General features: G+C 44.9%; 1 protein-coding gene across 5 annotated transcripts in view; it reads left to right on the top strand.

Annotated features, from left to right (window-relative positions):
* Nucleotides 1-4,368: 4,368 nt before the first annotated feature.
* LOC144722320 (zinc finger protein 40-like) overlaps nucleotides 4,369-25,341 on the top strand; it is a 100,617-nt gene continuing 79,644 nt past the window's right edge. For 4 of the 5 annotated variants that reach the window (XM_078600482.1, XM_078600481.1, XM_078600490.1 and 1 more), the window contains exon 1: nucleotides 4,369-4,922. In XM_078600482.1, the coding sequence (XP_078456608.1) occupies nucleotides 4,880-4,922 (43 nt within the window). In that variant the 5' untranslated portion in view covers nucleotides 4,369-4,879. Of the gene's footprint in view, nucleotides 4,923-18,692; nucleotides 18,810-25,341 lie in introns of those variants that run through there. The other variant, XM_078600485.1, reaches the window with a different exon arrangement.

Raw genomic sequence — 25,341 nt, 5'->3', positions numbered from 1 at the left:
AACGAGCTGAAATTAACTCGGTTTGAATGAAGACACAGACTAAGCTACTTTAGTAACGCTATTCATGACTAATGTGAGGTCATGGTGACATATCGTTTCAATCCAAACATTATTGCTGCCCCCCCCCTACTCTGCGTACAATTGTCTATAGTGGAAGCATTGAAAGTGAACACACATTACCCCACTACAAGTCACTCACTGGTTGAAGCATCCTGTTAATAAATCTGTCAACCGCCTTACATGAGAATTGAACCATGGACTTGTAAACTGATGAGGGGTTTTCACTCACATGAGCTTTAACGACAGCAGTACATGCTTGTAAATGTTCCAACCCCTATTAATTATAAACGAAAGAGTGGTGGTTCTGTAACTAATTGACGAGCATTGGGGGGTAAAAGCGAGCCCATCTTACCCGAGGGCTCACCTATTTTAAGGACGTCCCATCTGACTTATAAGCGCCTCGAGCAGCCCACTAGAGCTAATTCCCTTAATCCCAAAACTAATGTCGTGTAAAAACCCATTGAGATGTCGTCTTGCAAGGCAGACTTCTTGGCAGGGCATTCTCAGCTCGACCCTAAGCTTGGCAACCATTACTGCACGATGAGACAGGACCTGCAATCGTATGTGGTTCAACCAGAGTGAAAGTGTACAGGGGCCAATTTCGATTTAAAGCTTTCGTGACTGCAGGGATTCATCTTCTTGGTTCTTTCGGTAAAGTCACGTAGAAGGGAAGTAATAAAATAATAAAATAAAACATAATAAAACAATTGTTTTATTATGTTTTATTTTTATTATTTTGAAGCATCCTGTTAATAAAACATAATAAAACAATTGTTTTATTATGTTTTATTTTTATTATTTTATTACTTCCCTTCTACGTGACTTTACCGAAAGAACCAAGAAGATGTACAGGGGCCGTCCATAAATGACGTCACGCACCTAGGGGGGGGGGGGGGTAAGACATTTGTGACGATGTGTGACGAGGGAGGGGGGGGTTTGAGAAATGTGACGTCACATCAAAATGCGCTACTTTAAATAATATAGACAACACGTTCTACTTAAATATACTTTATAATAAATCTTTCTCCTACAACATCAGAGTGCAGCGCCACATTAAATACGCACTACAATGACAATAGTTTAAATCGATTTGAACAGATCCGGCCCTAGACCTTTGGGGGCCCTAAGCAAAATTTGGTTGGAGGCCCCTTTGATGTAGGATTTTTTTCACCCACTAGCTAGCAGTGACTCTAGGGGGCCCTCTGCTGGCCACGGGGTCCTTTGCAATTGCAAGGGTCGCTTAGTGGCTGGGCCGGCTCTGGATTTGAAGCATGTTTTACTTTGGGGGGGTGGGGACAGAGCTTTGTGACGTCATATTTTAGGGGGGTCTGACTTTTTTGACGCCGCGTGACGAGGGGGGAGGTCGAAAATCTTCCAAAATCGCGTGACGTCATTATAGACGACCCCCAAGCGGTGGTTGACGTCCGCCGCATCCCAACAGCCGTTGTTCTGGGTTCCTGCGTGCCTGCCATCTCCACCCCGAGCGTGTATCCATCACCAATGATATAAATCACGTACTGTGTGTGATATACTTGCGAACTTAATGATATAGTGACGTCACCGCGCACATCTGCGTGATGACGTCAACAGAAACAAATCAGTTGTACGTGCTGACGTCACGCCTCCCCCCCCCACGCACCAAAGATAAAGATCCCCCGTATAGTCATAACTGTAGGGGCAAGTGCTGTTAGCGAGTATCTATGACGGCCAGAACGGCACACGAGGGGATGGGTGACCAGCACCACGCCCGGCCACCTTTGTCTCCCCCAGTGGCGATGTTTTTACGCACCGCACCAGATACTCGTTTGAGGCTGAGTCGACCTAGGGGAGGACCGGTTCAGATAATCGTCACCGGTGTTCGTAGCCGTGAGCGGGAATCGAACTTGGGTCACCGGGTTCGTAGCGCAGCGTGCTAACCCCCACACACCACCACCACCCCACACTACCACCACCACCCCACACCACCACCCTCCCCACACACCACCACCACCATCCCACCCCACAAACCACCACCACCACCACCACCACCCAAACTATTTAAGCTACAAAGGCCCACTGAGCTTATTTGCTCTTTTTCATAAGCGACCTGGCCACATATGACAACGCAACGAAGTGGCCCACCATCACATTTACAGCAAGTAGTCAACCAAATACTCTGAGAATGCGTCATGTTGATTGTAAACGTGCAAGGGGGGGGGGGACCGGAGCACCCACAGACCACGTGGGAAGAGAGAAGCAAGACCGCAAACTCCAAATGTACAGCAGGTGTGAGGGTCTGGGATGGAGCGGACGACCTCCTGCACCCCAGGCAGTGGAGTCGACATCGCCTAGCCACTGCCATGATGATGATGAGCGAGAGACGAGAGGAACGGAGGGATAGCACGTGGCTGAGAAATGGTGGAGGAGAGGGGAAAGCCATTTGAGAAACAAAGACAAAGCCAAACCTGGAGATACATTGCGATACGTACGTTTTTAACAATTTATAGTTGTGTTCTAGACATTTAATATTTTTGTATATTTGAATTTTAAAGTTCTGTCTTGGTTTACGTCCCTCTTGCCCGCTTCACACAAATTTCTCGTGACGTCATCTCACCTCTCACCTATCTCGTGTTGCGTGACGTCACCCATCGCCACTTCACTTCACCCGAGTTCCATGATGTCACCACCCCCATGTGAACCCCTCCATGACTCGTGACATCATCGCTCCACAACTCGGCCCAAATCTCGCGTGACGTCATCACTCATCTACCTCACCGACCTCGTGTCGCATGACGTCATCACCTATACCATGGGACTATTTTGCCAGTATCAAAATATTTTCATACTTTAAAAGTGTGAAAATATTTTGATATTTGCAAATAAGGTCCCCTGATATAGCTGCTCACCCCGAGCCATAAATGATTATTCTACTTTGCATTCCCTTTGGCGTTCTCTGGGGGGCCGTCCATAAATGACGTCACGCGATTTTGGACGATTTTTTGACCCCCCCCTTCGTCACATGGCGTCACAAAAAAGTCAGACCCCCCTCAAATATGACGTCACAAAGCTCCCATCCCCTCCAAAAAAACATATTTCCATTTTGAAAATAAAACATGCTTCAAATAGCTTTAAACTATTGTCATTGTAGCGTGTATTTAATGTGGCGCTGCACTCTGATGTTGTAGGAGAAAACATTTATTTAAAAGTCTATTTAATTAAGTAGAACGTGTTGTCTATATTTATTTAAAGTTGCGCATTTTGATGTGACGTCACATTTCTCAACCCCCGCTCGTCACACATCGTCACAAATGTCTGACCCCCCCCTAGGTGCGTGACGTCATTTATGGACGGCCCCTGTACACTTTCACTCTGGTTGAACCACATACGATTGCAGGTCCTGTCTCATCGTGAAGTAATGGTTGCCAAGCTTAGGGTCGAGCTCAGAATGCCCTGCCAAGAAGTCTGCCTTGCAAGACGACATTATCTCAATGGGTTCTTACACGACATTAATTTTGGGATTAAGGGAAATTATCTCTAGTGGGCTGCTCGAGGCGCTTATAAGTCAGATGGGACGTCCTTAAAATAGGTGAACCTCGGTGGTGAGCATGCAACCAAAAAAACGTGTGCAATTGTCTTTGAAACCCCATTGGCAAATGCAAGAAAGCTGAAGCCGTCCATCCAATTACCTTTTAACTGTCCCAAGAGCAAGAACTGGAATAGGTGACAAAGCCTTTGCCGTTGCAGCACCAACATTTTTGAACAACCTTTTTTCCCCCATTGGTGCCATAAATGTTCCTTCAAAAAATATTCCGAAGCAGAAGATTAGTGCTGGATACAGTCAGTCACATTTGCAAATATAACTTTGGCAATTGCCTGTGCCGTTAGTTCAATGTTAACGTGCAATTTATTGAGGAACTCAATAATTGTGTTATCTTTGTTGTTTTTTGCCTTGCTCAATCTTGACAAATCTGACTTTAGTTTTGTTATTGTTTATATTTAGTGACATGCTTACCATTTTCTTTATTTTGCACTCATCTCGTTGTCTTGTATTGTTCGCCGTTGTAACTTGCTGACCCGCCCATATTAGACATCCCTGAAAAATATCTTCATCGCTCATCGTATCCCTCCTGCAGTCTAAACAAAGATTATCATTCAATGCAGTATCAACCACAGTCTCTCTCCAACAAAATATATACATTTTTCGTCTTTTCAAGTGACATTTAACTTCTGCATCGTCGTCCGTCGTGGGGGGGACACCCGCCCTGATGGACCCCCACGGGGGAGGCCCGCTGGGCGTGACCCCCACTGTGACGTCACGCCGTGTTTTTTCTCAATGGGAATCCTTCCCTGCACATGAGCGCGCTTCCACACCGCTCTCGCCGCCGCCCTTTTCTCTGCAGTTAACTCCTTACCAACGTTACCACCGATGCAACCATCGTCGTCATCATCATCATCATCGTCGTCGTCGTTAACACCGTCGTTTGCCTCTTAAGCGGACGCGCAACACACACACACACGAGCGTCATCACCGCGTCCATTTCCTCTGCTCGGGCGAACCAGGCCAAGCCAAGTGGCGTTCGAATTGAGCCTCTGCTCATGATGATTATAACAACAGGAGCCGCAATAATTAGCAATGCGACAAGGATGATTGGGGCGTTGATGATGATGATGTGATACAGCTGGCCCCGTGGGTTGCTGTGTGTCAACACTGCCCTTGCTCAACTCTTAGTGGGGTTTTTTTTCGTGTTCGTGAGTATTTGGATTCGGTTCGGGTTATTGTGCTGGGCATTCTGAACAAAGAGAGACAAAGGCGAATGCGGAGTTTGCCCGCCTGAAGGTGATGATGCCACGATCCAAGCAAAGCAACCCGCAGCCTCTGAGCCGTGAGTAACACGTGTGTTGGTGGGTGTATTGGGTGTGTGTCCCATTCATTTGTATACCATTGTGAGTGCAAAATCCGAACGCACATTTGTATCGAGTGAGGAAGGAAAGATGTGGGCAGAGGCACGTGTTTGTGCGTCCCATTATCTTTTGTTATACAAGTGACAACTTGTTTTATCCCTGTACAGTTGTGCGTGGGTGTATATGAGAATGGTTGATAGGCTTTTGTATGGGTCTCTTTAATGCGTGCATGTGACTGTAAACGCACTGGTATGTAAATTGTGTACATATGGCCAGAAACCCCAGCAACAACAGAACAAAAATAATACACCCCGGAAAAGCTAAGGTATTAAACACGTGCGCTGTCTACAAAAAAATATCAGCCTCAAGGATGATGCAAAACCACCAATTCCAGAGGAACTCCATTGTGCTCTTCGTCAATGTAATATTGTGTTGATTTTGGCCATAAGCAGCCTTGGTGTGTGGCTGTAACAGCATTTCGGCCGACACAGTCCACTAATAGTACACGTGTCTGATGTATACACTATATTAGTATCCATATGCTGATGTGTGTGTGTGTGAGTGCACAATAAACACGATACATTAGCATTGACTGATCAGGCAAGTGTTTGTCCGCGTCCCATTTAATGTGTAGGAGAGTAAACACGCCACGTCTAATCCACATTCAATATCTGAAGGCTGTACGGGGGGATCTTTGTTATGGGCTGATGGGACACGTGTGTTTGTGTGTATATTTGATGCATACTACACTCCTGTAATACGTGATGTTATCCTCATGCAGGTACACTTGAGCAATGCGTGATGGCACAGGTGTATGTCCTGTTAAGTAACTGGACATATGTGGGCAATGCATAGTGACGTGGGTCCGCTTTACCTATTTTATTACAGTATATTGGATGCACGGAAGGTAATTATATTCCACATAATTAATTGCACAATGAAGAATTATGGCGTATTCTCGTTAATCAGCTTTACGTGTCTAAAATAGCTCCTAGCACATGGACTGTCTCTGTGTGTTCGCGTCTCTTGTGCGTTTATTTATCTTAGTCGTACACATGAGCATTGACTTTTTCACGTATGCATATATATGTTTGTCAAGAGATGTTGTCTTGCGTTGTGTTTGACATGTATGATCAGGGGACATCACACGTGTGTGTGTGTGTGCCATCACTGCATTTCATGCGTACCAGACCAGCCAGCACACACCTGCATAATGCACTGCTTCATATGCCTACTTGATGGGCAGCAAGAAGGCAGTGCAGTAGAAAACAATGTTATACTGTACTTGTATGCTCCCCACATTATTGTGTGGTAAAAATAACCCCCGTCGACCGGCACGGCATAGGGAGGCCCTCTTCCAGCAGTGGATTGTCACACGGACTGTCATATGCCCACCTTTTGAGCATTGACATTGTATGGCAATCAAGTAATGTTACAGCATTGTGATAGCAATGCTTAAAGCTACTATACAGCACAGTGTTGGGTAACAGGGCTGCCACACTGGTGAAATAATAAAGTTGTATTTGAAAAGTGTGGTGTTGCATGCAATGAGGTCATATAGGAGGTTTGAGTGCTCAGAATGCAACAGCTGAAAGTGGCAGCCTGCGGTTTTGCATGACATCACCATCAGCCATGATCGAGACCTTGGCCTCCCCAATTGACCATCGTTTATCATGATCCCTTGCGACGTAACTATCCACTTTGCACCTGCACACAGCCTGATTTCATGACTCCATCTCTGCCGTAGATGCCATCCCGGGTGCATTCCCTCCATTGGCTGCGATTCAGGTTTTTTTGTATAATTTACAACTGTGACCACCTTTCCTTCCAGCGACGTTTTCTGCTCAAGCCCACTTATTGTTAACAGTAGAAATTACGTCATTACCCCCCCCCCCCCGCATATGTTCACGAAGTTAGGATTGATATTTCCATTTGTTTTTATTTTCTGAAAATGCACCAGATGGGGTTTTCCACTACTTTAGTGGGCCAAAAGTCTCTGTTTTGTTCCCTTGCCTGACCTGAGTGATGTCTTTGGGCTGCAAATTCTAGTTGAGGTAGGGTAAGGAAGAGCATGGCCCTTCTCTTTTTCATAAGGTAAAGGTGCAGTCCTGTAATTTCTCACGCCACTACTGGTAGAAGGGCCCATGTGCTAACCATTACACCAAGCAGCCACCCCCTCTCTATAAAGTTAGGCTTTCAATTATACATTTTATTGGTTGGCATAGTTGAATAGGGAAGGGAGGCTAGACTTAGAAGTTTTGGGCGTGTGTTGGGGAGGAGATGTCACGAGAAAGGCGACAGAGGGTGCCGCTGGTGTCGGGCATAAGGAGTAGAGGGAGACTGAGGGGAGGGTAAAATGGAAGGATGCTGTAGAACACTATGAGAACAGTGGATGTGACCTAGAGAAGAGGCACAATATAAAACACATGGAGAAAGAAAATCTGGGCATTTGACCTCGTGCTATAATGAGACTGTTTGGCTTAGAGGAAGTTGAACATTGTGCAAATGTAAGCAGGTATTAAAGGTATTAAAGAAGGTCACTCAGCTTTCAAACTGCACAGAAACCTAATTGTCCACTGCTTAACATGTCCTTAATGGTCAGACTGCTGGTATATTCCAAGAGTATTTGTCAGTTAATATGCTTTCTACCCAGTAATACATACTTGGTCTCGGGGATGTGCACATTTGTGATTCTAGTTTTAAAGTACTTTATTTTCTCAGACCGGAGAGAATGTTGTCATAACAATCTTTTAGGATTTGGCGATTACATATTATCACTCTATAAAAATGAATGCCAGAACTCACGGATATGAGAAAATCCGCAGGTTTATGACATAAGTCTTTACTGTTAATAAAAGTCTGCTTGGGAAAATCACGTCGCCAGAATAAATGTCCAGTGGGCAATAAAAACAATTCCGTAAATGGCAGCAATGAGAGTGAATGTGCCAAAGAGGACGTCCACAAAACGATTATATCAGCTCATGGTGCAGGCGCTGGGTGTGGACTACTAATTGTCGATCTTTCATCCAGCTGTGGATTGATGATGGCTTATGTTTAAAATGTCAGGGGTAAAAATGCATTCTTACACACACAAAAAACAAAGTCGGCTGGACCTCTATTGGGGGTCCAGGACTCCAGGATATTAGTATTGCTTTGTGCAATGAATGAAACCGATTGAATACGGGGATGTAAGAATGCAGTCCACAGAGAAAACAAGGTCATGAAATAAATACATATCTGATAAGCTTTCATATGTATTGATCACACAGTGTGAAACGTTTTCAAGGTCACAGACGGCTTAAATAATAATAGTTCTACTACTACTACGCTATAGTAATAACCAAATTGATCTGGTAATGTTTTTGAGGTCTGGAGGAAAGCCCCCCACCCTCTCCTTTCAAACCCATCAGCTGTAAATCCCACAGTGCATGAGCGATGGTTTTCGCTATTGGCCAACACAATCGACCCAAGCAAGTCCCCGCCCACCTCTGCGCCAATCCCCGCTCGCGTTTCCCCCCGCTCCCTCTGGAACGCGATGCCCACAAACCAATTGGGCACCTCGTGGTTGGCAAGTGGCGGGGATGTGATGTGGAAAATACACTGGCTCCTTTAACTGGGCCACGTCCGGCTCAGTCCATTTGTCAGCGGTGGTGGTGGGGGGGGATTTGATTGGGGTTGTCTCTGAAAACTTCAAATCTAGAATTGTCTCTGGTATTCAGAGTAAATGGGAGGGCTTTCCCCAAACACGTTGAATTTAATAAAGGCTACTTCTTAAAAGCCATTCCAATGTTATGTTTTAGGATTCCCCTTTGCTTTCGGATTCTTGTAAATGTGAATGCAATTGGAGGGGGGCAACCACCACCACCCCCCTTTGCCTCTACATTTGAGGTCACGACCCACGCAGGTTTACAGAGGAGGGAGGGAGAGGGACCCCCCCCCCCCGCAGTTGCTTAGCAGAGACCCGAGGGCTTATTATGCGGAGCTCGCTATAGCAACAAAGGACGCTTGAATAAAGCCAACAGCGAGTGTTCGCTCGCATGCTTCTCAGATCGACTCTCTGGATATGCAACGTTGGCATCGAATAAACTTGCGATGGGGGTTGGAGGGGGAGAGAGAGAGTTCTGAAACGCTGCCAGAGCTCTATGCGTAGACATAATGGAAAAAATGTTCTTCCCCACCCCACCCCCAATCGGTTGTTCTGTGCAAGAGAGGGAGGCAGATGGCACAAAGGGTTAGGGGCTTGTGTGTGTGGTAGAGTCGGCGAGGCGTGAAGGACGTCCCCGAGCAAATCGGGAGGCGAAATCGAGGCAAACGGGGGGGGGGGGGGGGGGCCTTTGGCTCCTTTTTGGAAAGTTAAGTAAAACTGGTGGCATGAAAACGAGAAATAACTCGACAGAGGTAGAATAAGCTGGGCCACCACGTGCGTGAAAGCCATCGGCTGTATGTCGTGTTTAAACGTTCGATAGATGCTTTGGCATTTGTCCGGTAGAAATAACAAAAAAATAAACCCCCATAATGATACTGTCACAAAAAAGGCTTTTGTTGACACCTTATGATTTGGTGATACCGACTTGGCAGCGGTGCGATTGGGGACTTCTTTTCACGGTCGATGTTGTAGTGAGGGGTCATTCCCTGAATCGCAGCTTAATGATTGTCTTTTGCGAGGCTGTGTTATTGATGAATGCAGCGAGTTTTTGTACAACACATGGAACATTTGACAATACAACTGGATTAGTCTTCACCTCCGATAAAACAACTGCATTATTCTTAATCTATAACTGCTTGTAAGGTGTTTGCTGTTGATGTTTAAACTGTGCACTTGTTTAATATTCCAGCCACTGTTGTATCTCGTTAACATGCTTTTGTGTGTGGCTTCCCAACCAAAGGGGGGCTTAAGGAATTTCCATTTAAGCCGAAGATTACAATTAAACCCCCCCCCCCCTCCACGTCGCCCCGGTTTGGAGTGGTACGGTCCAAAGGGGGGTGACGTAATGTACGGCCCCATGGACGAGGGGTGGAGCCATGACTGGGATGTGGGGGGGGTGTCCTGAGTGTGGGGGAACCCCTCTGCCCGTTGAGGGCTATTCCCTCTGCCGTCGATTGCGTTGCAATGGGTGGTGGGAAGGGGGTCCCCCCCTTATCCCATCACCGTCCCCCTATCCCATCACCGTCCCCCTATCCCATCCACGCCCCCCCCCCATGTCTAATGTTTGTTGTAGTACAGAGTTAGACTGATGGCCTTAATCTAAGTTGTTTTGTGGTTGTTGTTGGTTGTTTGACTTGCATCCCACTGGGATTTTTGCACACAGCGTTGGTGTGCGGTGTTTTTTTTGCAATATTTTGCTGTCTTTTCTTGGATTTTCTGTTTGCACTCAGTCACATATTCACTTTAAGATGTTTTTTGTTCATGTTTTTTGTTTGTTGCGGCTGCACCCGATTCAAGAGCCGAATGGCTCACAGGGCTATACCTAATAAATGAACTTGAAAATAAATAAATAAATAAACTAAACATCCTTGACGGGCCCATCCTCGGACTGATAACGTCTCAACCATACTGGTGCTACCAACTCCATCCACTCCAATGTTGATTTGAAGCTTTCGTGACTGCAGGAATTCATACTCTTTGGTTCTTTCGGTAAAGTCACAGGTAGAAAACAATCCATCCACCCCGTCAAGCTCTTCCGCTGATGTCTTGGCCATGGAGAGGTGGTTTCTTGGTCCTTTGTTCATTGTGAATCTGTTTTTTTTAGGGAAAAAAAGCTGTCATGAAATGCAATTGCATTTATGAATATTCGCGGGTTTCGTGATACTGCAAGCATGGCTGCAGTGTCAGGCAGTGGTTAGAGGTGGCCGGCTTGCAGTCAGAGGAACGTGCTCCTGGTTTCAAGTTCGGCTGGCGTGTATCCTGATGTGCCGCAGCCATTTGATGCAAAGAGACTCGAATGTCCATGAGCTTCAATTACAACTTGAAACGGCCACATTAAAGTGTAAAGGTCAAGCGTCTCTCTCCAAAGGGCGATGTTTAATCCGACGGCAGGTGGTATAATCCGGCATGGGTTATACTACCAACAAGGGTGGGCTATATAGGTTTAGGTTGGTGTGAAATGGCCTTCTTGGCTCAGGTGACTCCGTAAAGCTTGTGCACTGGGCAGGCACAGCGGAGATCTTGGATTTGGAATAATTTGTTTTAATGTGTGGAATGTTAGATAGTTTCCTCCCAGTCCCCGGCGACTATATATATATAATCGCTTTTAAATTTGGCCTTTCACTTAATTTAATTTGTCCCAGCTGCGAGTGCTTAAAATAAGATTTTAGGTCACCCTTTTGCCAAACACCATTCCTGGGTGCCCTAATGCCAAGAGCACGTTCGGGGTGTAATCGGTGTGTTTCAGATTCCAAAATAAATAAAATTAACTGTAATGTGGTGTTTAAACATTAAACTGCTTTACTGTGAACAGGTCATCAACAACCATGATCCATCCATTGCAGGATGAAGGTCTCCCGACATTGTCATCATCCCTCATGATGTTAGGATTGAATAATCAATTTTGCTTGTGTAAATGAGCTGATCTCATTGTTCCATCTCCACGATGTTCATCCATTTGCAGTATCTTAGTCATTCTCTTTTGGCTGCCATGCCATTATACTTTCCTAAATGTCTTTTTCAGCTTTAGTTCATACATTTGTTTTAAAAAAAGTATTTGATTGACTACCAATGCAGTTTGGATAGAAACACCATAAAACAAACCCTACGCAGTAATGGCTGCTGTGTTTCATGAAACTTAAAAGAGCTGCCTTATTATTACGTAGCGACTTCAAACTACAGTACGTTTGCTCCCCTTATTGTACTCGTCGTGTTGTCATTGGTCTGGAAACCTGTTTTTTTATGGGTGTTACAATAAAGTTCCCGCGTTTGGTGGGGCTTGGAGACATCATCGCTATCATCAGCCGCGTCACCCTGGGCGTGGCTTGTTGGGGGTTTCCTGCCTTCTGCATCACCCTGGAGTGTGGCTTGTTGGGGGTTTCCCGTCTTCAGGAGGCAGGATCTATAGCTGGCTGCCAATTTAAGAGGGGCTCGAGTACAGTAATCCACCACCACCACAAAAGAAAAATAGTTGATAAGTTTTCATTCGACGAATTGTTACCGGTGCTATACATTGTAGATGCATACAAAAACGCATTGATTCTTACACGTGATTGATGCGTACAAAAGTGGCGCATATACTGTAGTTATTCTCAACTTAAACATCGATATAAATAATTGTATGCATCATTACGCCCCTGGTGTGTATGTCAAACTTGTTTTTAATATAAACCATTACGTGAGGTGTTTTGCCAATTCACAAGCTCTGTTAGCTATGAGGAACCCCCCTCCCTCCTCCATAAATGAGAAATATGTTTTGAAAGAAGACCAGGCGCTCAACATTATTTCCGTTGTCTTGGCAACATGTGCTGAGACCTAACACATCACGCCCAATGGTTGTGGCAAAAGTATGTGGCCATCGTGATGGCTCCGTGTTTATTGGGCTGTACTTACCTGCTGGCGATGAAGGTGGCTCCAAAATGCACGTGGAGCTCGCCCCGAATCTAGCACGTACCTTTGACATTAATACAGATGCTTCTTGTCCGGTTTTGTGAGTAGAAACTTATTGGGGCCATTACAAAGCTGTGGAAGTTTTATAAAGATGGATTGCTTTTCTTTTTCAAATATTTTTTTCGAGGTAGGCGATCACGTATTTGTTTAAGAAAGTCTAAGTGGAGTTTATTTGTTTAACCAGGTGAGAACTCAAGAGACCAGGATCGTCTCATTTGAAAGCGTGACCTGGGTTATCAAAAGGAGAAACTAATTTAATTACAGTAATTAAGCAAATAGTGTCGTACGAGGAATCAAACATTTGACATGCGTGTTAGGTATGCAAATGACAAATAAAGGATAATTTTTTAAATAAAATAGCAGTATTGGGTAGAGAAAATATCTGTACGCAAAATTGTCATGTTTTTAATGTATTTGATTATTAATTTGAAACAGAAACCCTGCTATCTGTGGTCATGTACAAAATAAGGGTTTTAATATAAAAAAAAGTAAAAAGTGACCACAAGTGGTTTGTTGGGGTCAAGTGAACCCATGCGATAAAGCTTACAATACAGTACACGACCGACTCGAAATACGTCATGTTTACATGAGCTTAAAAAAAATTGATAGCTCTTTTGAATTGATCAATAATTTCCTCCCATAGTTTGCACACCAGATCTCACCATGCCCGCACTGCATGTTGCCCCCCCCCCCCTTCTGCAATGGGACACAAGTTCGCAGGCGACACATCGGTGTGGGTGCGTTTGCTGCCAGGGTTTCTGAGACCTTTTTGCTGCACGCTGGCAGAGAAAGAGAGAAATCCACCCTTGGCTTACCCCGGGTCGTGCGGCTGCAACATTCAAGCAAGACGTAGCGACAGCCCGTAGCGACAACCCTTATTATTTTGGGTTTTGTACGGTAAATATTACGTAACCCTGCACACGTTTTGTAAACCTTGCCCATCCCCATCGTGCCTCGGGTCTCCTCCGCCTAGTGTCTCTCTCTACACACTGGTGTCATTGTGAACCGGTGTGGAATACACCCCATCGTTCACAGCATCTGTGTACATAGCGACAGTGTTTGGTAGTTTCCAGCGTTGCGAAGTGGGATAACAACAAAAAAATCTATAATATTTCTGGAACAAACTCTCGAGAGCTGTTCCAGCCATTATGTAATCCTACCTGCTTCGGGCTAATCCTAGCAAGGCCTCATCACTTTGTCTGCTGAGCTACGCATTGGCCATTGTGCCTGTTTGTCCGCGGGTGTGTGTGTGTTGCATTGTTGCGAGTCTGCTTAAAGTCTGGTGACCGGAAAAAAAACTGAAATTTGCTTTTACTAACGTGACAGCACATTGAGTACTGACAATTTGACACCGAGAGCCGTTGCTACGTTCGACTCATTGTGATCTGCTTGGACATTTTGGTGCTGAAGTGCCAAGTGTTTTGTGTTTTTGTTTGGGATGCAGCCAGAAGACGCGCTCCCTTTCACGCCCGCAAAGGTTTATTTCCGCAGCCTGAATTATGGTGTTTTTTTCAAGTCAGAAAGCAGCACTACGTAGCCATGCATCTGGTAATTGTCACATGCCTCGTCGTCATCATCAGCCATGATCAGTCAACTGCTGGATGAAGGCTTTCACAAGCCGTCATCTTATCGTGGTCCTGTGTTCTAACAGTCCATCTGGCATCAGCACTTGAGCCGATTTCATTGTATCAATTCAGCAGGCATCCTCTCGGACATAATCTCCTCTTTGGCTGCCACTCTTCTGTCTTGACCACCGACCTATCATCCTTCAATCGAATGTGCCCTACCGAAAACTGCCTTTCCTTCATCAATATGGCCTCTAATTTGCGTATGTTACATGCCTATTAACTATCACATAATAGTGACAATACACTTTGCCCGTGCCTTATTCTGAGTTGCTGTGTTTGCCGTGATGTTGCCAGCACAGCCACTAAATTGATGAATTGTATTTGAACGATTGGTGATGAGTTATGAGACTAAACTGACTACATTGGTGCAGTTCCTGCGTCAGTTGTCAGACAAATCATATCATGATTCCCGGTACCACTATAGGATTTCCTTGCCTTATTTAACTCGCCCTTCTTCGACATCCCATTTTTTATCGCGCAACATTTCATGCAAGTAAATATCAAAAACACGCAAGGCTATTTGTTGCGCCGCTTACTTGTTCACTTTCAGACCATTAAATGCACCGTGTTCTTTAGCCTTTTTCATAAAAGTTAAATCAGCATGCATGTACACAAAACTGTATTTTTTTTCTGCTTGATATTGTTTTGTGACAAAAGCCTGATCAGAAGGCTCCCTCTCCTTGGGACCATACAACACAACTTCATACCCTGTAGCCATTTAAATACAGCAGTAGGTGGCGCTGTGTTTTCTACATTTGTGGAGATGAATTATTTTAAATCATACTTTGACTCTGCTTGGGAAGATAGGTTTCCCACCTCCAATTAGCACGGTTGGCTACGTATGGTGCAAAAAAAAGTTCAACATGCATACGTAATAAAATTACCATCTTCACTCATGATGTGCAAGGTACTTTATCACAAATTACTTGATTTGTGTTTGTTAATTTAACTTGTCATTGCATTACAGCACTCATTGTAAAATTCGTACTGTAGTGTATACAGTGAGACTCCCCCTACCCAACCCTATTATCTGATATTCTTGTTATATCCGCAAGCCCTGTTTGTGGAAATTTATGTTAATTGCATATGGATTCTTATCTGCATTTTTGTACAAATACGAGGAGTCACGCTGAAGTGGTGACGTGGTTGAGCAGTAGCACGTTTGCTTTTTGCAGAGGTTTCGGTTTGAGCCTGGCAGCCACACTGGTAAATACTGTGGTGTGTGAATTATATTTCACCTGCAGTATTAATACTCTTTGGTTCTTTCGGTAAAGTCACGTAGGTATAAAATAAAATAAATAACGACGTTTCGGGCACAACACAAGCGTCTGTCATCAGCGTCCGTCATCAGGTGACGGATGCTTTTGTTGCGCCCGAAACGTCGTGATTTATTTTAATTATATTTTATACCTATATGACTTTACCGAAAGAACCAAAGAGTATGGATCCCTGCAGTCACGAAAGCTTCAAATTAAGATTGCAGTATTAATGTAAAAGTTCCATTTACATTATTCAAAAAAATATGTGCTGGAGTCACGGTTAAAATGTGTGAAGAATTTCCAGATGACTGTTGGAAAGCCACATAGCATCATTGTCCCCTCCTATAGGCATATTGTAGCCCACTTGCTGGCTGGTGCTGCAGTCACCTTGTGCCTCATAGGTACAGCTGCCAGCGGGGGCCTCCTTGAAATGGACTGCATGAGTGGTGTGGCATAAATATTAAGTGATGATGTTTTACTGGATGTAGCAGTTATTCCCCCTATTATCTGGTCTTCATATGTGGGTGGCTACGGATAACAGGAGTTGATTTTATGAATACTGTATACGCATGTCATAGAATCGATCAATAGTGCCACCCACATGAACGTGGGTGAGAATAGTTTAACCGTAACTTATAATTGAGTCAAATAGTGAATTCACTTCGCCATTTTGTCATGTTGCAGGTTTTTGCTATATTTAACTGAACTCGTGTTGCACTCAGCCATTGCCTGTAAATAAGTCGGTGCTCATCCACGCTGCTGTGACACATTAGAGACAAGGGGAGGCTCTTGTCATCGTTTCCCTCTTGCGGAATGATAATGAACGGCCGGGCAGCACCCCACTTTGGTTTTAGGTCACTTCAAGGGTCAGAGCTTGGCTCTGTCGGCCTTGTTCACACAGTCCTCTTTGTGGTGCAGTGGGAGGACAGTGTGTTACGTGTGCTTTTCATAAATTGCGGCATCAGGATTCTTCTTTATGATTATAATCAGCAGCAGTGCTTGGTTGGGCATCCAAATGGTCAGCGAACTTACCAATTAGCTAGTTTTGTACTTGCCAATCCTACCCATTTAAACTTGAGGCTGCCGATTTTACACACCATTTTACGGCATACTGGTTTTCAAAGATAACCGTACCACTTCATGAAGTTTTTGAAAAGCATTTTCAAGCAATTTTTGCTTCGACAATCTGTTTGCAGTAAAAAGGTTTGACAAATTGGTAGCCTACCGCTTAAATGTGTAGGGTCGGCAAGTATGCTGCTTGTGTTAGGTCAGGGGTTTGATTTCTGTCCACTGGCTGGTAATGTCTGCACAGTACTAACTAGAGTGCACGACGATGGCATAATTTTCTGGAGTAGACCATTTTTAAATGAACCGGAATGTTTCAACACGAAAAAAATGTTGCTTTGAGTATTCACTCGAATGATCAACCTCATCGGCTAACCGGCCCTGGCTCTAAAAATAAGAAACAAAGCCAGGCACTTTCCCCTCATTAAGCTTGAATTTCTATCCGAAAAATGTTCACCTTACCCAGGTCATTGTCCGAGTTCATTGACTAGGGTAGGGAAAGGATGGAGCTAATGGAGACAAGGCATTCGTTAATCCAGCTTGACCAGGTCGAGGTCAAATATGTTTCACAGGAACGTGGGCTGAGTGCCTTGAACTCTGACCCTGCTATCCCTGGTATTACCCAGACTTTGTTAGGCAACATCAGCGGACGTTTCCTTACGATGCTCCATGGCAACGAGTCACCAGTGGATGACAGAGGAGGAGTGAATGCATGTCGACGTTGCTCCATGCCATAGTTATTAGAATTGGGCGACCTGCAATTCCTTTGTCGATGGAACTCATGATTCAAGTCCAGATCCCATTTGAAGCTGGCTTTTAGTGGCTTTGTTGACACGATGCTCAACTCAATGACTTGAGTGGCTGAAGACCTTGGTGATGCCGACTTAGTTAAATCGGATAAGAATCTGATTAGGCAAATCATTTGAACGCCTTTTTAAAAGATTGCCTTTCTTGAAAGGAAACTAAACTTTCCGCAAAAATAAGTTGTATCATGTGTTCTCATCACGTCTTGGAGACACACCTCTGAATGAGATACATTCATCCCCAGGGCTTCAATTTCATAAGCGCAAGCTTTGTTCCTTGACATACATCTCATTACTGATATATACAGCCATTTATCATGCGGCTAAAAAACCCATGGCAATGCCGGTGGACACGGGTTGAAACCCCACAAAAGCAATTGGTGTGCAGGTGTGGGGTTGTTCCCTCGCTTGCAATGCGGGGTTAGTGGAAGTCTGTATGCTCAAGTCGCGGACATAGGACAACTCTGGCAGCTGGCAAAGCGTCACTCGCTGCTGGTGGTGACAGGCCACCGTTTATAGTTTATTTTATTTCTTACACGGACGATCCCGTTCAGCCAGTTGCCCAGCTATTTTACGCGAGAGATCCGCGGTGCTGCGTGTCAGCCCGAGCAGCAGCAGCAGCAGCAACAACAACACCGACATTGCAGAGAACGAGTTGAGGGTCCTTGAGGAATATTGCACAGCTAACAAACGAGGTGTTCGACGGTCGTTAAGGAAACGTACGCGAATCCAAAAGGCAGTGCAAGGGTAGAATAATGTAATGTGGATAGGGCCAACACGCACGCCACACCCCTCCCTCCCTTGTGCAGTAGCAGCAGCAGTCGCAGCCTGCCCGGGCGGGCGTGAGTGCCAACCCTGCGTGTGTGAGCGTGCAAGCCCCGGGTCCCCGTGGGAGTCTCCGTGTGTGCGTGCAAGCTCCGGGTCCCCGTGGGAGTCTCCATGTGGGTGCGATTGCCCCGTGTCCCCGTGTGTGTCCCCGTGTGTGTGCGTGCAAGCCCCGGGTCCCCGTGGGAGTCTCCGTGTCTGCGCGCAAGCTCCGGGTCCCCGTGGGAGTCTCCGTGTGGGTGCGCGCAAGCTCTGTGCGTGCGAGCGTGACCCCCCCGGTGTGTCCCCGTGCGAGCCCCGTGGTGTCTGCGTGCGAGCCTCGTTTCCCCGCTCCTGTCCCCATGTCCCCCGTGCGAGCATCTCCCCCCCCACTGCCCGCGTGTGCGCATGATGACTCCAATCCCGAGTTGGCTTTGCGTTACGCAGCGGGAAGGACACGGCCGGGGGGTCATTCCCTGATTTCTCCCCGTCCCCGCCCCATAAAACTCTCCGAACACGACGCCCCCCCCCCCACAACGTCTCTTCCCCAGCCCCTGACCAACACAACATCAGCAACTTGCCACACTGCGCTGTTGAAACTCCGCTTGTCTGAGCAGGAATCGTGCAACAGCAAAAGGCAGCGGGCAGCAGAAAGAGAGAGAGAGAAGGCGGGCGGCGTTTGGGAAAGTGAGGTCAGTCAGACGCCTCCGTCGAGGTAAGAGGGCCCCCCCCCAGGAGTGACGTTACCCCTGTGTACACAAGCAGTGCCCCCCCCCCCCCCCGTGTGTTGTTCATGGCACGCGTTCGTTTGTTTACACTCATTTCCTGCTGCCGTTTTGTACCGCGCACACGGCCGCCACTTCTCCTTTTGTTGTTTTTTTCTTATCATTCTTCTCCCTTTTCGTCGTATGATGGGGGGCAGGGGGGGGGGGCACACGGTCAACGTTATCTCGCACCGCTCACGAACGTTCCGCAATCCCGCGACCCGCACAAGCGTCCCACGGCCCAATTACGATGAAGTCAGAGGCCGCGACAACCTTATCGCTATCAACTTGTGCAAGTTGACATTTGTTTCCTTCATCCACCCCAGCACCCTACCCACTCCCCCAGTTGTATTTATTTAAATTTCTTCAATTTTTTTGCAAAACATTTTTTTTTAAACGCGCGAGTCGGGGTGCCTTTGACCTTGCCGTAATCCCCACCGCCAGCTTGCTCGGGGATTTCTACGGTTGTAGAAAAATCCCCTCCACCCACCACCACCACCAAGTGTGGGAAGTTGTCCATGCAAGTGGTGGTCAGGTCTGCCCCCCACACTCCCCCCCCCCCCCCAGTGAACGCAGAGTGACATCAGGCAACCTTCTGCTGTTTTCTTCTTTTGCATTGACGGCGTGTTGCCCCCCCCCCTCCACGCGCTGTCGACGCTGACCTTTAATTCACGCGTCCACGCACTTTGGTTGCCCTGTGTGTTTATAGGTCGTTTGTGGTCCTTTGCGGGACGGGCGCCGCGAAAGCGAGATGCTATCCCCGTCGCCTGCAATGTTGGAGGTTGTGGGTTCGATCCCAAATTCCTGACGGGGTGCCTGTTATATATTTTGAGTTTGCGTGTTCTCTCTCACCAATGATGGTCGCGTGGATTTTTTTTTCCTCTTAGGTTCCTCCGGTTTTGCACTCTACTTTGAGAAACGTGCGTTTTAGATGATTTGGCTGCTACTGTAAATTTCAACATGATGACTTCATCCACTTCGATGAGCTATTATGTGTGGCCAAGTCACCTCTGAAAAAGAGCTAATAGCTCCGTGGGCTTTGCCTGGTATATATATGTATATATATTTTAAAGGTTACAGGTAAAGCGTTCAATTGTCCTGACTTTGGTCTGGCACAGTTTTTGTTTGTATAAGCATCATTTTCCTCATGATCATCGTTATTTGTTTAGAAAGCTGAGAACACATTGATCCAGTTTAAAATGTATTTCTCTTTCACATTATAATATACATTAGTTGAATATAATTTAGTGAATATATGACTTCGGGTTTTGGAATTGTTATGAGTGTGTACAAAAACTGTTCACATTTTTTTCAATTAAAAATGTAAACTTTATTACGAATCTTAAGTTTGTTAAAACCGATTAAATATCGAATAATTTGAAAGTTAGTGGAATACTCACAGCAGAATAGACTAAAAACTAAAAAAGTATCTGTTATGAGTTTAGCAAATAACTAACACAACATTGTAACTGAGATCCATTCATTGAACCTCAGAAACCGTGTATCCTGAAAAACATAATTTTTTTACCAGCTAAAAGGCCATTTGCAGTATTTTTTTTAACAAGGTTCTACGTGATCATAGCTATGAAAGTACATTTATATGTTTTTGTACATACACCTATTAACCAGAGATCTAAAGTAATTTAGCATTTTTGGATTTGGACACAGTAAGACATTGCCATACTGTACTGCAGTTTCTTGGGGGTTATTTGACTATACTTCACCATTCTGGTCAATAGGTGGTTGATGAAGGCTGGTGAGGGGCATGGCAGTATAGTACAGCAAAGCAATTTGCTGTACTTTCCTCTTGTTACCCAACCAAGTAGCCACGAAGCCCCTGTGCCAACATATTATTTGTGCATGGTTATCACCCATTCAAGCACTGTCCAAGCTCAACCCCGCTTAGCTACTCAGACCGGACGAGATCGATGCGCATTTTGAGTCGTTGGCATACCATTCCGTGCAATGCAACACAACCTCTTAACATCGAATTATACAATAATATCCAATGTCTGTAACCGCAGATATTACCATGGGGCTGTATTGGGAATGTAACTGTTTTACAGCATGTAAATTGACCACCAAAGTAGTTACATTCCGAAAAACGCATGTACCATGTGATTCTCTAATTTGCGTATCAGAGAGAAACATCTACATGTTGCCGTGCGAAAAGGTCAGTTTTGCCGACAAAACATGGAAATGTAAAAGATGCAAACATTTAAAACAGCTGTTTGAAGCAAAAATTCAGTGTTTAAATGTCACGATCACATTAACTGCCACTATTGAACATATTTAACAATGCATTAAATTATTTCTTCAATAAAATGCGACGTATAAGTTGGTATGTGCAGTATGGAAATATTTTGTTTCCGAAGTGCACAGATGCAAAGTTTATTCATTTCCCTGCTGGCCCCATTACCTCAACCGCTAAGAAATTATATGGGAAAGTTTGAAGGGTTTCTGCTTACTATACAATTGATAGTACAGGCTCGACTTGCATAATTTGCAAGATTGGGTGATCTTGTGCTTTGCCATACATCAAATGTCTAGCTTTAAAATTTTTTGCAAATTGTGAACGCAATCCATTTCAATAAAATGTACTTTCACTCGATGGCATCTCTATATTTATGAATTACCCACAGCCACCAATTCGCTCCTGAGCAAAAATTAAGATAAATAAGTTAAACCGAGGAAGTTGATTTCCTTGACTGTATTATGTAAACGTCAGTAGTTTAAAAGTAGAATCTGCTGACTGCTTAAGCCTAAATGATGCCTCTACACCTCAAAGCTGAGCTCTTTGATTCAGCATTAGAGCAAGCCCTTTAACACCCTGATCCGAGCTTCACCGGACTTCACGCTGAGCCCTTACCCTCCTTCATTCATTACATCTAATGCATCTGTTTCTGTTGCATTGCATTGTAACGCAGCGATGGTGGGACTGAAGTTCATGAACAGTCAATAGGACCTCATGGTGTTGTCCCCCGACTCTCGTTGATCGATTTTATTTTAGGAAAGTTTATTGAAATGGGTGATCTATTTTGCTCGGCCTACATTCCTGACATTGTACAAGCAAAATTGCAAAGTTGATTCAGAGAACAACATCAACAAGGAAGCAAAACGGCACAGCTACACTATCGTGTACGTTGTGAAAATTATATTATATTATTGGTTCTTTCGGTAAAGTCGCGTAGAAGGGAAATAATAAAATAACACAATAGAAAACAATAACATTCTCACCACGTTTCGACTGCAACACAAGCAATCATCATCAGGTGTGAAATCCACAGCAAGAAAATTTGAAATAAAAAATTATTGCTGTGGATTTCACACCTGATGATGATTGCTTGTATTGCAGTCGAAACGTCGTGAGAATTTAATTGTTTAATATTTTATTATTTCCCTTCGACGTGACTTTACCGAAAGAACCAAGAATATTAATCCCTGCAGTCACGAAAGTTTTAAATCAAAAGTTGATAAAATTGTTAAATAATTTAAATTTACCAGTGCCTATAACATTAAATTACGAGGATAATTGATACATTGCTGTACTGTGTAAGAGATCATGGAGGCTGTGAAACAGCAGTATTATGGTGCGGGCCTCCCAATTCATTAATCAAGCCACTGCTGGCAGAAAGGCCCCCACTTGAGTATTTGATCTACACTTCCATGCTTGCGCAGATGTCTTGGATGAGGTAGGAGTACCCACACTTTACCCTATCACATGCTAGCTCCTCGCAGCTGATTAACTAACTGCGATGTACCCAATTGCACTGCTCCGCTGATCGATGCAGAGGTTTTTAAGAAACTTGTCATTCTTTCAACTTTCCACGCTGGGAGATCAAGTCGAGCCAACGACCTCTGGATTGAAAGTCCAATCTGCTCATCGTTCCACCACAGCAGCATCCCCACAATTACAACGCTAATTGTATTTCGTTATTGTTCTTTGCAATATGAAGTAATCGTCGTTTTCAGGAACTTGTGAACAATGCCAATCGCGTACCTCACAGCTGAGATACGCTATGTTTGGAAGTGATTGCCTTTATCGACAACTTTCCTTTGCAAGGAAACACCCCCACTGTATACATAGAGCAGGGACATTTTTATTTACAGTAACACTCTTAATACTTAAAAGAAAAGTATTTGTTTTACCCGGAAATGCCCACTGAGCCCCGATACATTTTCAGAAGGGTCCTGTTTTGGGATGGGTTTTTTAAATTCCTGCAAGTGGAAAAAATTTGAATATCCGGTGAAACCAAATAGGTATGAGGATAAAACGCCCAACATTCACAAGCTGGTCACAAATCTGCCTGCAGTGCCACCTTCGTCAGGTACATGACAGCTTGACGGGTCTCATCATCGACCGTGAACAATCCGTCGCCACCTCGAACCATTCTGCGATGTAACAATGCAAGCGGAACCTGCACATGGTCTAATTTGAACTTTGTTTTTTTACCACTTTGCGTACTTTGTTGTAAATTACATTACATGTAAGTACTTCTTTTAAATCCAACGACATTTACACCTTGCAGTTTAAATGTTCTCACTTTTTTTTCTAGTCTGAGCTGATTAGGCATTGGGGTCAAAAGTGTAAAACTGAGGCGTGGTACTCCTATAATCGTTTATGACCGTACGGATTACAACGCATTATCAGCTGGGCAGCCTCCCCTTGTCTGCCCTCGGCATGCATGTCATTTAAATTGGCGAGGCAGAGGCATCTGCGGTCTCAGTGACACCAAGGTAAGAGCGTTGATTCCCTTTCATCTAGCTTAACGGAATCTTACGAGCGTCGCAGAACACGCTCTCCGTGTAAACGCCGCACGCAGCATTGTGGAAAGATGATTGGCGCTGTCACGAGCAGGAGCATTCTTACCGAGTACTCTGAGTCCGAGAACCTCATCGCGCAGGACCTTGGAGGTGGGTGATGTCCGTGTGTAGCCCACCGTGACTTTTTGATACTGTGTCATCTTTTAAGTGACATGCTAAACGTACGGATATTTAGGTCCTGATGTATTGTGGGGGGAAATACCCACGGTGCTGTGCAAGTCCAACGGATGACGCTTGCGACGGTACGATCTGAATTGGCGACCAACCTTGGAATCGGTGTGAGTGAAGAGTGAACTTATCAAGTTTTACATTGCTCATTCGGATGGTGCCACAGTGGAGTAATGGTGTTCGCACACTGTACTTGCAATGCAGAAGTCGACGGTTCAATTTCCTGGCGTGGTAGTTTGATCAACATGGAGGAATAGGCCAAAGTACCCTCTAGAGGGGGCTCTCTTGATCTCCCTCCAGTGGAGGTGCTTTCTGCCAGCAGTGGCACGAGCATGCAGTTGCAGGGCTGCACCTTTTACCTATGAGTAATTCAGCATGGCTGTCGGTGCACTATAACCTTTCTATTCATCTCTGAGGTTGTTTTTCCCCCCATCGCTGCTGCTTAGAAGGGTCATTTAAAAAAAGGTCTGTGTACCAGAGCAACCTAGCGGAAAATTCAGTGACCTCAAGACTCCGAGCCACACATCCTTTTAACACAATTTTAGTTCCAGCAATCATTGTTTTTCACTCAATGTTCTTTGCTTCAGTGGAACGTTTGCTCTGTGAGATGCGCACACCTATCCGGTCAGTTTTGTTTGTGTTTTTCCCAGTCACGACTCGTGCTGTGTGCGTGCGTGACCGTGTGCGAAAGTCTGCCGGGTGTGTTCATCGATGTGATCTCTATTCCCCGGTTATTAATAGTGCCGCGCTGCATGATAGATGTCCACACCATGTTTAACCTCTGATGTGTTGCTGAGCGCGTGCGAGAGGCATGCCGTGTGGAGACCGGAGATGAGATGTCGGCGTGTCCACGTATACCTTTTCCTTTTCTCGACTTTCCCTCTTTGGCTCAAGAGAGGTTCAAACATAGATTTTAGTGCTTGGATTTTTCCATTTTCTTTTCCAAAAGAACCTGTTGAAACCAGCCTAAAAAATAAAAATACCACCAAGAGCAAGTCTCATGCCATTCCAATGGCTACTTTTCTGCTAAAAGCAACATTTATTTTTTAATTAAAGATTTTAAGTTTTCGTGACTGCAAGTATCCATACTCTTTGGTTTTTTCTGTAAAGTCACATAGGTTAGAGCTCTCTTCACTTGATACAGTAATTTTTCTGTGACTGTTCCACCTGAAGACGGAAGCTTGTGTTGCCTCTGAAACGTCGTGTTTTAATTTATTTGTTTTCTTTTTTAACCTACGTGACTTTACCGAAAAAACCAAAGAGTATTTATTTTTTAAACAGTTTTTCTGTTCTATCGTCCCTTATTGCATAAGGGAAATTATTGTGATTATGAAGATGTGTTTATGAGACCCGTCCATCAGGGTATTTTAACTCCTGATGTGGCCGGGTGGCTCGGGGTTATCATAATAATTTTGTCAGACCTCTGATCCAGCGTGTGCTGCAATCCTGGGTAAAACATTCTGGCAACTCCCTGAGGTTAAATCAGACTCG

The sequence above is a fragment of the Lampetra planeri genome, chromosome 14, assembly GCF_965212315.1.
Source record: "Lampetra planeri chromosome 14, kcLamPlan1.2.h2, whole genome shotgun sequence".
In the NCBI taxonomy this organism is placed as follows: Eukaryota; Metazoa; Chordata; class Hyperoartia; order Petromyzontiformes; family Petromyzontidae; genus Lampetra; species Lampetra planeri.
Note: the sequence above shows the minus strand (reverse complement) of the source record. Positions and strands in the feature narration are given on the sequence as shown.